We start from the raw sequence: 12,630 nt of genomic DNA, 5'->3' as shown, positions 1-12,630 counted from the left end.
ATGTTTCCTAACCTTCTTCAACCGAAGCATTACCATGTTATACAAGCAGGTTGACCCTAAGAGCATCTAGTGAATGCAATCAGAGGCAGATCTCATTTCAGAAACTGCTAATCCATGCTCAGCATCCCTCTTGTGCCCCTATCCGAGCACATATGTGGATCTTCAAATGGGGCATTCAATTAACAAACCCAAAAAAGCTTAACATTTACTATTAAATTATCACCCAATCAGATATAGGATTCACATACAAACTCCAAAGCCTTATTCTTTAATACCAGTAAGCAGGGTGGAACTTTTATTTTATTATCCGACAAATGCCTCTTCTTCTTCTTCTTTTTTTTTTTGAAGGAAATTATCCGACAAATATCTCACAATGATAAAGAACGTTATATAGAACACATTCTCAATGAGTCAAATCAGATAGGAAGAATCAAGGTAAAGCTCACAAAGAGTTGAACTTGTTGCGAAGGTAATTTGCAGGAAAAGATCTATTCAACGTAGCACGATTTGTGAAACTGGGTTTATATCCCAAAAGCAACAAAAGCTGAGAAAGTAAATAACATTTAACAAGTGGCATAATTAACATCTCAGTTGAGTCTATACCTTCAAAATGGATGCTGTCTTCGACAACATTGGAACAGCTCAGTCATAGCCTTAAATCTGGGAAAAAATAATTAAAGTTTGCTAACCAAGTCTCTTTCAGATAGATAGGAAATTCTGAGATCGGCAATTCTAAATGTTAAGGGAAAGAATGGGGGAAAAAAGTGAACCTGCACAGAATACATTTTTCCCCAATTCTGCTATTTTGTTTTGAATTCTCACCAACCAATATAAAGTGTTAGATCTAGTCTAGGGTCTTGGCTCTTCAAAAGACTTGTTATACTTCATCTTTCCTCATACAAGAAAATACAGGCCCCTCCTAGATATTTCGATTACACCATCAATCTTCAAAGAGGAAAAACTAAAACATTAAAACAATCAGCGCTTTGCTCTGCAGAATATTAGACTGATATGAGTGGTTCAATTTCTGCTGAAGTTCAAATTGGAGGGATTGACATGCAAGTTATGAAGAAAAGGGTCCAGTTAGATATGTGCATAAAGAGAAAAGAATATACCCGTTTATGTAAATTAAAAGCCACAAAATGAATCAAAGGGCAAAGGTAGACAGAGACACAGCAAAAATAGCTTAACATCAAGTCCAAACCTAAAACAAAGAGGCCTCTCATTTAACAATATAGTTTTTAAAAGCAATTAAACCAGACAAGATAACTTCCAGTAGAAAGTGGCGTGAATGATTCTGTATACGGCATCAGAATTTTACAGAAAACATACAAGGCCATGCGAACTCGAAAGACCATCAACATATAAATCAACATCAAGCACAAGTTCTTCTATCAGGACAAACAAAATATAATAGCCTTACTAGTAGTTCTGACTCCAATACAAATAGAACAAAACAAAACATTACCTGGTTTTGAGACACTGAATAATTTTAAAATAAAAAATTTTAGCATTACACCTCATGAAGCACACCAGACTAACAATGAATAATAGTACTTTTTGGAATCAACTCATGAAGAAAGACATTACATTTTGCATAGAATGCAACTGAAAACAGCCCAGAAACGAAAGATCAAAGATCTTATGGAATAGAAACTAAGGAGAAATCTTATCCTCGATCAAGGATGCCTGGCTTGGAAATCCTTCATGAAAGCAACCAGCTTTTCAACTCCGGCCAACGGCATCGCGTTATATATCGAAGCCCGCATGCCGCCGACGGATCGGTGGCCCTTGAGCTGAACCATCCCTTCCTTAACAGCCTCCTCGATGAACTTCTTGTCAAGCTCACTCCTCTGCAGCGTGAAGGGAACGTTCATCAGCGACCTCACCGATTTCTCTACCGGAGAGATATAAAACCCGCCGCTCCCGTCGATCGTATCGTAGAGAATTCCGGCCTTCTCCGCATTCTTCTTCTCGACCTCTGCCAGTCCGCCCTGCTCCAGCAAATGCTCGAACACCAGGCCGCACATATAGATCGCGAAGCACGGCGGCGTGTTGTAGAGCGAAGCGCTGTCGGCGTGGGTCTTGTAGTCGAGCATCACCGGCGTGATCTCCTGGGCGCTGCCGATGAGATCTCGCCGCACGATAACGATGGTGACCCCAGACGGGCCGACGTTCTTCTGCGCCCCAGCGTAGATCGCGCCGAACTTGGAGACGTCGACGGGCTTCGAGCAGAAGTTGGAGGACATGTCCGCGACCAAGATCGAGTTTTTATTCGCCGGCGTCGGGTAATCCTTGAACTCGACGCCGTGGATGGTCTCGTTGGCGCAGATGTGGAGGTATTTGGCGTCGGGGTTCTGCGGGATCTGGTCGAAAGATGGGATCATGGTGTACTTTTCAGGCTTGCCGGACCAGATGAGGTTGGGCTTGCAGAACTTCTGGGCTTCTTTGAAGGCCTTGTCACTCCAGGATCCGGTGACCAAGTAGTCCGCGGGGTCGGAGGTGGAGGAGCAGAGGTTGAGGGGGACGGCGGCGAACTGGGTGGTGGCGCCGCCCTGGAGGAAGAGGACGGCGAAGTCGTCGGGGATGGAGAGGAGGAGGCGGAGATCGCACTCGGCCTTCTTGATGACCGAATCGAACTCCTTTCCGCGGTGGCTCATCTCCATGATGCTCATGCCGGAGCCGCGGTAGTTGTAGAGCTCGGCCTGGGCCTTGAGGAGGACGGGCTCCGGAAGTGTGGCGGGGCCTGCGGCGAAGTTGAAGACGCCGCGGTCGCCGGGAGAGGCGGCGTGGGCGGCGAGGGATGAGGAGGGGGCGGAGGTGACGGCGGCGCAGGAGACGGAGAATCGGGGATTGGGGCGAAGGGCGAGGGGTTTGGGGGAGGGTCGGAGGGGGTTCTGGAGGAGGAAAGAGTTGGGGGTGGCGGCGGCAGCGGCAGCGGCAGCGGTGGCAGCGGCCATTGGAGCCATTGGAGAAAGGGGGAGGAGAAACAGGGGAGGAGGCAAAAGTAAAAAAAAAGAGAGGAGTTTGGTGGGGGGAGAAAAGGAGGAAAGGTGGGGTGGATTTATGGGAGATTAAGTCCAATGCGGTTGGTGAGTACAAGGCAAGGTTTGAGGGGTGGGAAAGATAGGGATGGTTCGTTGAATGACCAAAATGATTTTTTTCTAAAATTTATATATTTTTATTTTATAAACCTAAATCATTTTTTATTTTTTTTGGGTTATTAGTTATTTCACTTGCCCTCTTTTCATATGCATTGCATGGGATCAACTATATTTTTATATTTCTATTTTTTTAATTAAAAATACACTTATCCACTTAGTACTGCCCTTATAGTGTATTTATCAATTAAGCATATTTGTTTAGTAAATTTATCTTTTAGAAAATGCTTGATGAATCTTAAATTCTTAATATAGGATGGAGTTATCAAAAAGTTAGTATACTATCAATTTTTTATTAGTACGGCGTCAATTAGATTTTGGAGGTGATATAGCATTTAATGAAAAGATATAAATTACATTATTTTTTTATAAAATTTATTTTTTTATATATTTTGCCAACTTTAATTTTTTGTTTTGCGTATGCTATGCATATAGAAGAGAAGTTTTAAGTTTTAGAGAGGTATTTTTGAGGGGAAAAGAAGTATTGATAGAATTCAGTTTTGTTAGCCACTAAATCTATGTGTTATAGGTTCATATGTTTAGAGCATGGATCTCGAACTTAGGTTTTATTTTTGAACTCTAGTTTTAATAGTAAATAGATTTATATTTGGAGATAGATCAGTGAATGAATATATTTTTCTTGATTGATTTATTGGAGAACTAGAATTTTTAAAGTTTTTTTAAAAATAATAGTCTCATCTTTTCAAAATATGATTAAGGATGTATAAATATTTTTGTGTAAAGAAGGGACTTTGTTCTATTACATGCTGCTCTATTCTGTACAAAAATATCATATTTTTACTACTTTTGTTATTTTAGCTTAAAAGTAATTATACTTGATTTCTTATTTAATTATTATAATACAAAATAGAATTAATTTTTTTATCTCATTCCGAGTTTCTATGCTCACCAAATCATATGCACCATTTTTCTATTTATTTTTTTTATCTGTTTCCTCTTTCCAATTCAGAGAAAAATTATTGAAAATTATAAAAAAAATTAAATATGCCACATCATTTAATTGTACTCTATGAAAAGATATATGTTTTCTAGAATTCTAAAGAAACAATTTTTTAATTTATTTTTTTAATTAGAAATTCCACTTATCTAAAAAGCAAGGAGTTTCATGGATTAAAATATAAACTAATATATAATTCTCAAATAAAAAAAAAATTATAGAATTTTTTATACCCAAAATGCATGTGGAAGTATTTTTTAATTCTTCCTCTTACGTTCAACTATCCTGCACTCCAAACTAATGAGGCAACAGATTCGATAACCTCTTATGCGGCTACTCATTCTAGAAAGATTCTATGGCTTAAAAAAAAAAAATTGATTATCTGATGTGCTTCAGAATTTAATTATTTTTTTATTTTTTAAAATGTATTCATATTCGACAGCCGCAGCAGCAGAACGAAAAAGAAAAAAAATCTAAAAATAAGTAGTAGAAGAAGAAGAATGGAAGTGACTTCATAATTTTTTCAGCAAAGCGAGACCCACGGTTTTTGTTGTAGTACGCTAATACTAAGCTATATTGTACGTTAAGAGGCTTTTCAGGTCTAAAACCGGGTGCGTGATGTTTTGTACGACTCGAAGTTGTACAAGGTTGACACGTTGTATTTAAATAATTCCAAATTCGAGATATGAAGTCGAAGGGCGTCTAGATCCGCATCTTTTGTCTTCTGCGATCAGATACAACGGCCCTTGCAACGACGAATCTGGATTTGGGACTAATCAGCTTCTAGGTGCCAAACAGGAAATGATGGTGAAAACCAATCAGCATGCTACGATCATGCTATATCCGGTTCCAAATTTGATTGGCTGAGGGAAAAGGTTTGCAAAGCTATAATTTCTGAAGAGATGAAAATGCTAATTGAGACAAACAAAATTGCATGTATTGAAGAAAAAAATAATAAAGGTTTGACAAAAAAAAAAGCATAAAAAAAAATAAAATGAAGTTCAATTCTCTTTACCTCGAGACGATATGATCCATTTTAATATAGCAATAGCATATATTTGTTCTTTTTCATCCTTTTTTTAATTATTTTAAGGAATATAAAAAAATAATAAATTACAATAAATAGAATACTTCAATAATCTAATTTGTATTGTATATTAAGCAGTGAATTTTAGTGATAGTTGAGAAGAAACTCCCATCACTAATATTGGCATTAATATGACGAATGATGGTGTTATTAATTCCAGTCCCATGTGATGTGTAAGTATAATTTTTTTTATATTTTTTTTGCATGAATATTCTTCTAAAAATTCAAATTTACATAAATACCCTCTAAACATTTATATTTATTTCTGTACCATCATAAAAATACTATTTTTGTACAAATAACTCTAATATAACGATTCTTCTAACACCGTTAATGAAAACTATATTTATTTTAATTAAAAATAAAATAAAATTTTGAACTTACTTTTTTGTCCTCCATCGTGATTGTCTTATAAATGTTTCTTTTTGCATATCTACTCATTAAGAGTATTTTAGTTATTTTAATTTGAAACCGTTAATTTTTTAATGCTATTTGATGGCATGGGCACATATATAAAAACAAGGATAAAAAGGGTAAAATAGCAAAATAAGTATTCGACAAGGGTATATATATAAATATTAATTTTGTGAGGGTATTCATGCAAAATTCGATATTTAGAAAGATATTCATAAAAACCACTGCAATATAATTTTAGTGTTCTTAGATATTACAAGTTAAATTTTCCAAGTGAAAGATCTCCAAGACCATTACAAATCAACTGTGCAATTTGGTTTTAGGGATCTAGAGTATAAGTCTTCAAAAAGACAAGCAAAAACCACTTCCAGAAAAGGATGTCACTGCCATTACCCAGCTTGAAAGAGATCCAAAAGCTACTCAGTTGGGTTACCAATATCTTTCCAAATTGGAAAGAATTGCTTGATGCATTTTTTGCCTCTCATCCACAACCTTCTCCTTAAACAATAAGCGCATTTAACCCGTCTCCACCAAAAATTACTTTAGCCCATAGCAAGCTTCCAAACCCATTTAATCAATATTTTTTATACCTAATCCTCCCTGATCTTTGGACCTGGACGCATTGTCCCAATTAATAAAATAGTGAAAGCCGCCTACCGTCTCTATCCTTTTCCAAATGATGGAGAATATATTTTTTTCCTCCATTTCTTACTGTTCTTAAAATGCAATATAGTAGCTTAACAAATTATAATCAATAAAAGACTTCAAGCCAAGTTTTTATTGCATATTAAGCAACAAATTTTAGTAATAATCAAGCATATTAACATGAATATCATTAATTTAGCAACCATATGATGTATGAAGAACTCTATACAAACCAAATCTTTATTTTATATATATATATAATTAATTTTTTTTAATATTTTTATGAAATATTTAGCCATCTGTTAGCTGAATTGAAAAGATAGTACATAGGTCCTTCTAAAGTGGGGGGCTCCATTAATAAAAAGATAGCTTCAACTCATGAAGCTTTTTTGATGATGACTCAAGATGCAAATAGATAATAGAAACCAGCAGCCTGTAGCTTTCGCACTCCTGAAATGGTCCAATTCATTTTATTATCAACACTATCACAAAATATTGAGAAAACCCTTAATCCACTAATAAAAAAAATTTAAGAAAAAAAACTTAGTAGGAGCCAGTGACCAAGCTTAGTGGTTAAACCAAAAGGTGAGACAAAGGATGGCTTCCATTTTTTTTTAGCTAAAAACTTCCTTACTTTGTGGGACATGTTACACTGCCATTCAGTCAATTTGCTAGTGAACATATCAATCATACTTATGAGCCCAAATTGACCCGATCTAGCTCCAAAATTTTCAACTTGAGCACAATTTCCATTGCATCTAATATGCTTGGTCAAATAATTTCTCGGTAAAGTTAGGGTATGAGCTTTATTCAAGATAATAGATTTACTCGCACCAAATTAGGAGCCTTCGGTCAGAATTGAGTTGTGTCAATTTGGAAGCCAAAAACTAAATCATGCATATTTGGCATTGCAGAGTCCCGTCTTCCTCCCGCTCCCGGCTCCATTGCAGTGGACTCCATTTCCTCCGGTGACTCCGTCATTGAGTTCTGTTGCTGGAATTTGGACCCGGGGGCGACCGTCGGCTGAGGAGGAGGGGAGCTCCGGTGCTGGAATGGCGGGTGGCGGTCCGTCGACGAGCGGCGTCCTTCGGGAGACCTGCAACAAGCTGGTGGCCGGGGTTTCCGGCACCGGCCCTCCGATGCTCAAGTCAGAGGGGGCAAATATGTGGAGAAAGAGTAATTTTTCGAGTTTTTGCCAGCCAACCCCCTCTCCGGACGTCGGGTTTCCTTTTTATAGGGGGATATAGATATACCTGCGATGTGACGGAGCGAACGGGTTACCGTATGATTGTATGTGTCGGATTAATGCACGATCGTGTGAATTAATACCTTGCCGTAGGAGATCAAGCTGACGGTAATGAGTCGTCGTGGTTGATCGGACGCGGCCGAGCGAATTTGCCGTGGAGGGCTTGAGATCCATAAATGGCAGGAGCCACGCGCATTAATTGTTGAGTGAGCTGGAGATCAGCAGAGGCCATGCGCATTAATTGTTGAGTGAGCCGGAGATCAGTAGAGGTCATGCGCATTAATGTTGAGTGAGCCGGAGATCAGCAGAGGTCATGCGCATTAATTGTTTAGTGCAATGGCAGGGTATGGTCCCTGATCGGACTGCAAGTGGATGTGATTGCAGTAGGTGGACGGTGCAGTTGGGAGACCAGGCTCTCAAGGTCGAGGATGTTAAGGCTAAGTGTTTGGGCGGGGCGCCTCGGGGTTGAGCGCTTGGTCGGACTCCAGGTCTGGTTGCGGGCCTTAAGGCCTGGTCGGGTGCCTCCGGATGGGCGCCTTCTGGTCGGGAGCACGTGCCGACCGCGTGCCCCCTATGTTTTGGAGTGACTGATTTTTCTCCAACACTACCCCCCGACTTCCGAGTTTGAGCGAGCTCGGACGCGGAAAGTAGCTGTTTTTGCTGCGTTGGTGGGGGCCAGGAGATTTCGAATTATTTCGGCGCTCCGCGCGCTTTAAGGCGCTTTTAATGGGAGAAGACGGGGCGACACCCTTTCGCTTTTCGAAGCGTCCTCGCTTCGTGAGCTCATGATGGGGCTTCGCGATCCGATATGGCGCTTTCTTGATTCTGTATTCAAAGCGTCGGCCTAGATTTAATATGGCGTTTCGGTTTTCGGGGCTGACGCGTGGCACGATCTAGACGGAAGGCGGGATCTTGTTCCGCCGATTCGGGCTGTCGGAGAGGTCTATATAAATGCCCTTTCTGGCCCCGGGGGCCTTTATTTGGCTGTCGCTATAGTCGCCCCTTGTTCCTTCTTCCTACCTTCTGTTCCTTCCGGCGATATTCCAAGGCGGCCGTCGCGCCTCTCTCTGGTCTATTGATATTTCCGGCGAAGATTTCAGTAGGTGCCTTTTTCCCCTTTGTCTGCTCGGAGATTTTTGCTTTCCCTTTGGTCATTTTTCTGGGATGGGTCGTGGTCCGAACGAATTCGGATCCACCATGAGCGGTGAGGAAGTAGAGATGGCTGAGGAATAGTTTTTCCCTCAGCGGGGGTTCCGTCTGGAACCTGCGGGGTTGGGGGATCGAGTGACGAGACCCCCCCGGGTCGGATCGGGGTGTATCTGGAAACACTCTGGGCCGGTTTGCGGTTCCCCTTCCACGCGTTTGTGAATGAGCTCCTGGTGACTTACCAACTTGTCCCAGCGCAGTTCGCTCCAAACGCGTAGAGGACGATCGTCGGTTTTCTATCCTTGTGCATTGCGCACGGGATACCGACTTTTGTCAACGTCTTTCGGTGGTGCTTCTTACTGAAGTCCAACCTAGAGACGGAGAATGGTTTTATCTTGCCCTTCGGAGTGGTCGGTCATTCTTTCGGGGCGCTCCGACATCCATTCATGGGTGGAAGGAGAAATTCTTCTTTTTGTCCTCCGAGCGGTCATGGGGATTCGACCCCAGGTGGGGGCAGGCTCGGCTCAAGAATGCTAGCAGGCTCCCCAAACTGTCCGAGAATGAGCAGAGGATCCTCGATGCTCTATACGGCCTCGAGGAAAACATCCTTCTGAACGACCTCATAAGTGAGGACGCGTTAGTCAACGTAGGCTTAAGCTCGGCGCGCCCTCAGGGTAAGGGGGATGGTTTTTGTCGTTTGTTCTGCTCTGTCTCTTCTTTCCTAACATTTAACTCTTTTGTTCTTCCAGACGTTCCGAAGATGGTGACAAAGAATGTAGCCATCTACGCTCGCTTCCGAAAGAGGGCAGCCGAAATCGGCAGAGCCCTGCCTGAGCCGAGGAAGAAAGCTAGAACTTCATCTGGCGCGGGTGTCGAGACGAGCATAGCCCTGGGCGGGGCTTCCAGGCCTGCTCGGAGGGAGGTACCGAGCTCCAATCGTGGGGGCTCGAGCTCTGTGGGGACTTCTGCGGCGCTCGCGTGCCCAGCCCCTATCTCGCAGCGGCCGGCTCGACCGCCTGTCCGCCCCCAACGGCCAGGGCCTGAGTCAGGAAGCGGCCAAGAAGCTGCAAGGCCGTCCCCGTCAAGCCTAGCAAGACTTGGTCTCCCGGGTCCCTCGGAGGGTGAGGCCCGACCAGAGAGGAGGCCGTACTTCCTCGGGTGGGAGGTTTTTGAGGGTGACTCGGCCCTCAACAATCCTGCAGTAGCACGCCAGATCTTCCGAGTCGCGCTGCTCCCGGCCGACCAGGCTGAGATCCGGTCCATGAGCTACAACAGCTTCTTGGACGGAATTTACTGCTCCGCTGTCCGGGTAAGTTTTGTCTTTTGACTCTCGTTTTTAGCTTCAAGTCTCTAGCCCTAATTCACTCTCCCACCCGCTGTTTGCAGCATCTCCACGAGGTTGAGACCCTGATGCACATAACGACAGACTATTAGGAGCGGGCTCGAAGATGTCTTAGGGGTCGGGAGGAGGTCGAGAAGAAGCTCGGCGAGGTCGAGTCCTCGCGGAGAGAGCTTCTCGCAAAGGTGGAGGCCGTCGAAGGCAAGCTTCGGACTCTAACCACGGAGCTCGAGGAGGAGAAGGGCGCACACGCCTTGGCCAGATCGGAGGTGCGCTCTACAGAGGCTCGTCTGGCCGAGGCCCGCTCCATGATCGTCGTTCATCAGAACGAGGTAAGGGCTGCTCAACTCAAGATCGAGTAGCTCGAGGCTCGGGAGAAAAAAGCCGAGGAGCGAGCCGAACAGGCGGTGGAACTCTTCCGGGAGTCGGAGGAGTTCCGCGAGCTGATGGAGGAGGAAGCCGTGGACGGACTTATCCGCGGTTTTGAAGATTTTCGAAATCAGCTTGAGCGACTCTGCCCCGGGTTCGACCTCAACCTACTCCAGCCCGGAGCAGGGATTGAAGAAGGCGAGGATGGGCCCGAATATATGGGTGAGGCCGAGGTCCGAGAGGCCGGGGAGGTTTCCACCGAGGAGGCACCTGAAGGAGCTCCTGATGCCGCCCCCGAAGCTGCCGACGATGTCTCGGCCGAAGCTCTCAATACCGCGTCCGGGTCGGCGGAAGGACCTGGCGGGGCCTCAACAAGGAGCGCCGAGGTGGCCTCGGTAGACGATCCCGGAGCTGCGCCCGCTCCTTAGGGTTTTATTTCCTGTTTCTTCTTTTTTGTTGTCAACAAGGTCGGCCCTCAAAATTGTACGGCCAAATCTTGGTTTTGTACTTAGCCTTCGGGCTTTTAATGAAGAGCTCCTTTTTCCTAAATTTATGCTCGTCTCTTTCTTCTGTATGGTAAATTTTTTGATTGTTTAAATTAAAATTTCCTTTGGCTTCCTTCGGCGAATTCCGCGAACCTGGCTACGTTCATAGATTTAGAGTACGTAGACTTTGAGTTCCGAGTGCGTTTGCTAGGTTGTTAAGCTTAGGTCCGATAGGAAAAATCCCAAGCTCGGACTTCAGGAAAATTCAAGGTCTTTGAGCTCGGATTCGAATCTTGCCGAGCCCCTGAGCTTGGCTTCCAAATTGGCGGAGCGCTAAGCTCGAGCCTTGGACTCCGAAGGGGTTTTGTCGGGTCTTCAGGTCCATCTCGCGGGAGATTTTGGCCGAGCCTTTGGGCTTAGCTTGCCAGGTATAAGTTTATAAAAACCCAGAGTCGGTCCCCAAGGAGATAGCATACCAGAGTCAAGCTATCGCCGGGGTTTTCATGGTTGTTGGTCTCGAACCTGGTCAGAGTACCTATAAGTCTAATTGAATTTGTGACTCGGCACTCCCGAGCTTGGCCAAATATCTGGGCTTGAAATCGTCGTTGCAGGCCGGCGTCGACCCAAATCGACGTTTAGACTCAGCCGAGTCCTCATTCTGAGGGGCCCGTATGGACTGATTTGTAAATCAGTGGTGAGAAGACCATGTCTTAGGCCGAGGAGACCTCGGCTTGTGTTTGGCTCGGAGGGGTATCCCGACTTTGGTCGGGGGAGATCCCGAGCTCGATCGGGATTTTGTCGATCGTTATGGTGTATAAGTAAATGCAATAATGTAGGTGCTCGGTGGAAAGTACCTTTCGCACCATCGGAGCCGAGCACTTCGGGTCGAGGTAGCCAATTCCGCTCTGCAGTCAGCTCTTAGAGGTGTTCTTTGGCCTGTAGCCCGCTTCCGCAGGTGATGTCATCCGTAGGAGAATGAGGCGGCGCTTCGGTCAGAGCCTCGCGCCACAGCGTAGCCCGCACCAGCCGATCAGGGGAGAACGTCGTGTATTAACTCTGTTTTTGGCGTGCCCGCGCGTTCGGGGGTTCACGTAGGCGCGACCCCATTGTTGAAGGCCACGGGGGTCCGCGAAGGTACTACCCCATCTCCCTGAGGTCGAGGGAGCTTGGGCTCGCTGTCGACTCAGCGGGGCATCTCGACCTTAATCGAGGGATCGTGCGCGAGGTTGAGGGGTCTGGGAATGCACTGTCGACCTGCGACGCTTCCCGAGGTCGAGGAAGTTTGGAACTCTACGGTCGACACACGAGGCATCCCGACCTTAGTCGAGGGATCGTGCGCAAGGTCGAGGGGTCTGGGAACGCACTGTCGACCTGCGACGCTTTCCGAGGTCGAGAAAGTTTGGGACTCTACGGTCGACACACGGGGCATCCTGACCTTAGTCGAGGGATCGTGCGCAAGGTCGAGGGGTCTGGGAACGCACTGTCGACCTGCGACGCTTCCCGAGGTCGAGGGAGTTTGGGACTCTACGGTCGACGCACGGGGTATCCCGACCTTAGTCGAGGGATCATGCGCAAGGTCGAGGGGTCTGGGAACGCACTGTCGACTTGCGACGCTTTCTGAGGTCGAGGGAGTTTGGGACTCTACGGTCGACACACGGAGCATCCCGACCTTAGTCGAGGGATCGTGCGCAAGGTTGAGGGGTCTGGAAATGCACTGTCGACTTGCGACGCTTTCCGAGGTCGAGGGAGTTTGGGACTCTACGGTCGACACACGGAGCAT

At 45.1% G+C, this 12,630-nt stretch overlaps 1 protein-coding gene across 1 annotated transcript; it reads right to left on the bottom strand.

Annotated features, from left to right (window-relative positions):
- Positions 1-1,365: 1,365 nt before the first annotated feature.
- Positions 1,366-3,058, bottom strand: LOC103719919 (phosphoserine aminotransferase 2, chloroplastic-like). Its single transcript, XM_039118926.1, has one exon. The coding sequence runs from the start codon at positions 2,967-2,969 to the stop codon at positions 1,680-1,682; it is 1,290 nt and encodes a 429-aa protein (XP_038974854.1). The 5' UTR covers positions 2,970-3,058; the 3' UTR covers positions 1,366-1,679.
- Positions 3,059-12,630: the final 9,572 nt, after the last annotated feature.

This window comes from Phoenix dactylifera, unplaced genomic scaffold, assembly GCF_009389715.1.
Source record: "Phoenix dactylifera cultivar Barhee BC4 unplaced genomic scaffold, palm_55x_up_171113_PBpolish2nd_filt_p 000447F, whole genome shotgun sequence".
Lineage (NCBI taxonomy): Eukaryota > Viridiplantae > Streptophyta > Magnoliopsida > Arecales > Arecaceae > Phoenix > Phoenix dactylifera.
The sequence above is the reverse complement of the archived record's forward strand: the minus strand, read 5'-3'. Positions and strand labels throughout refer to the sequence as shown.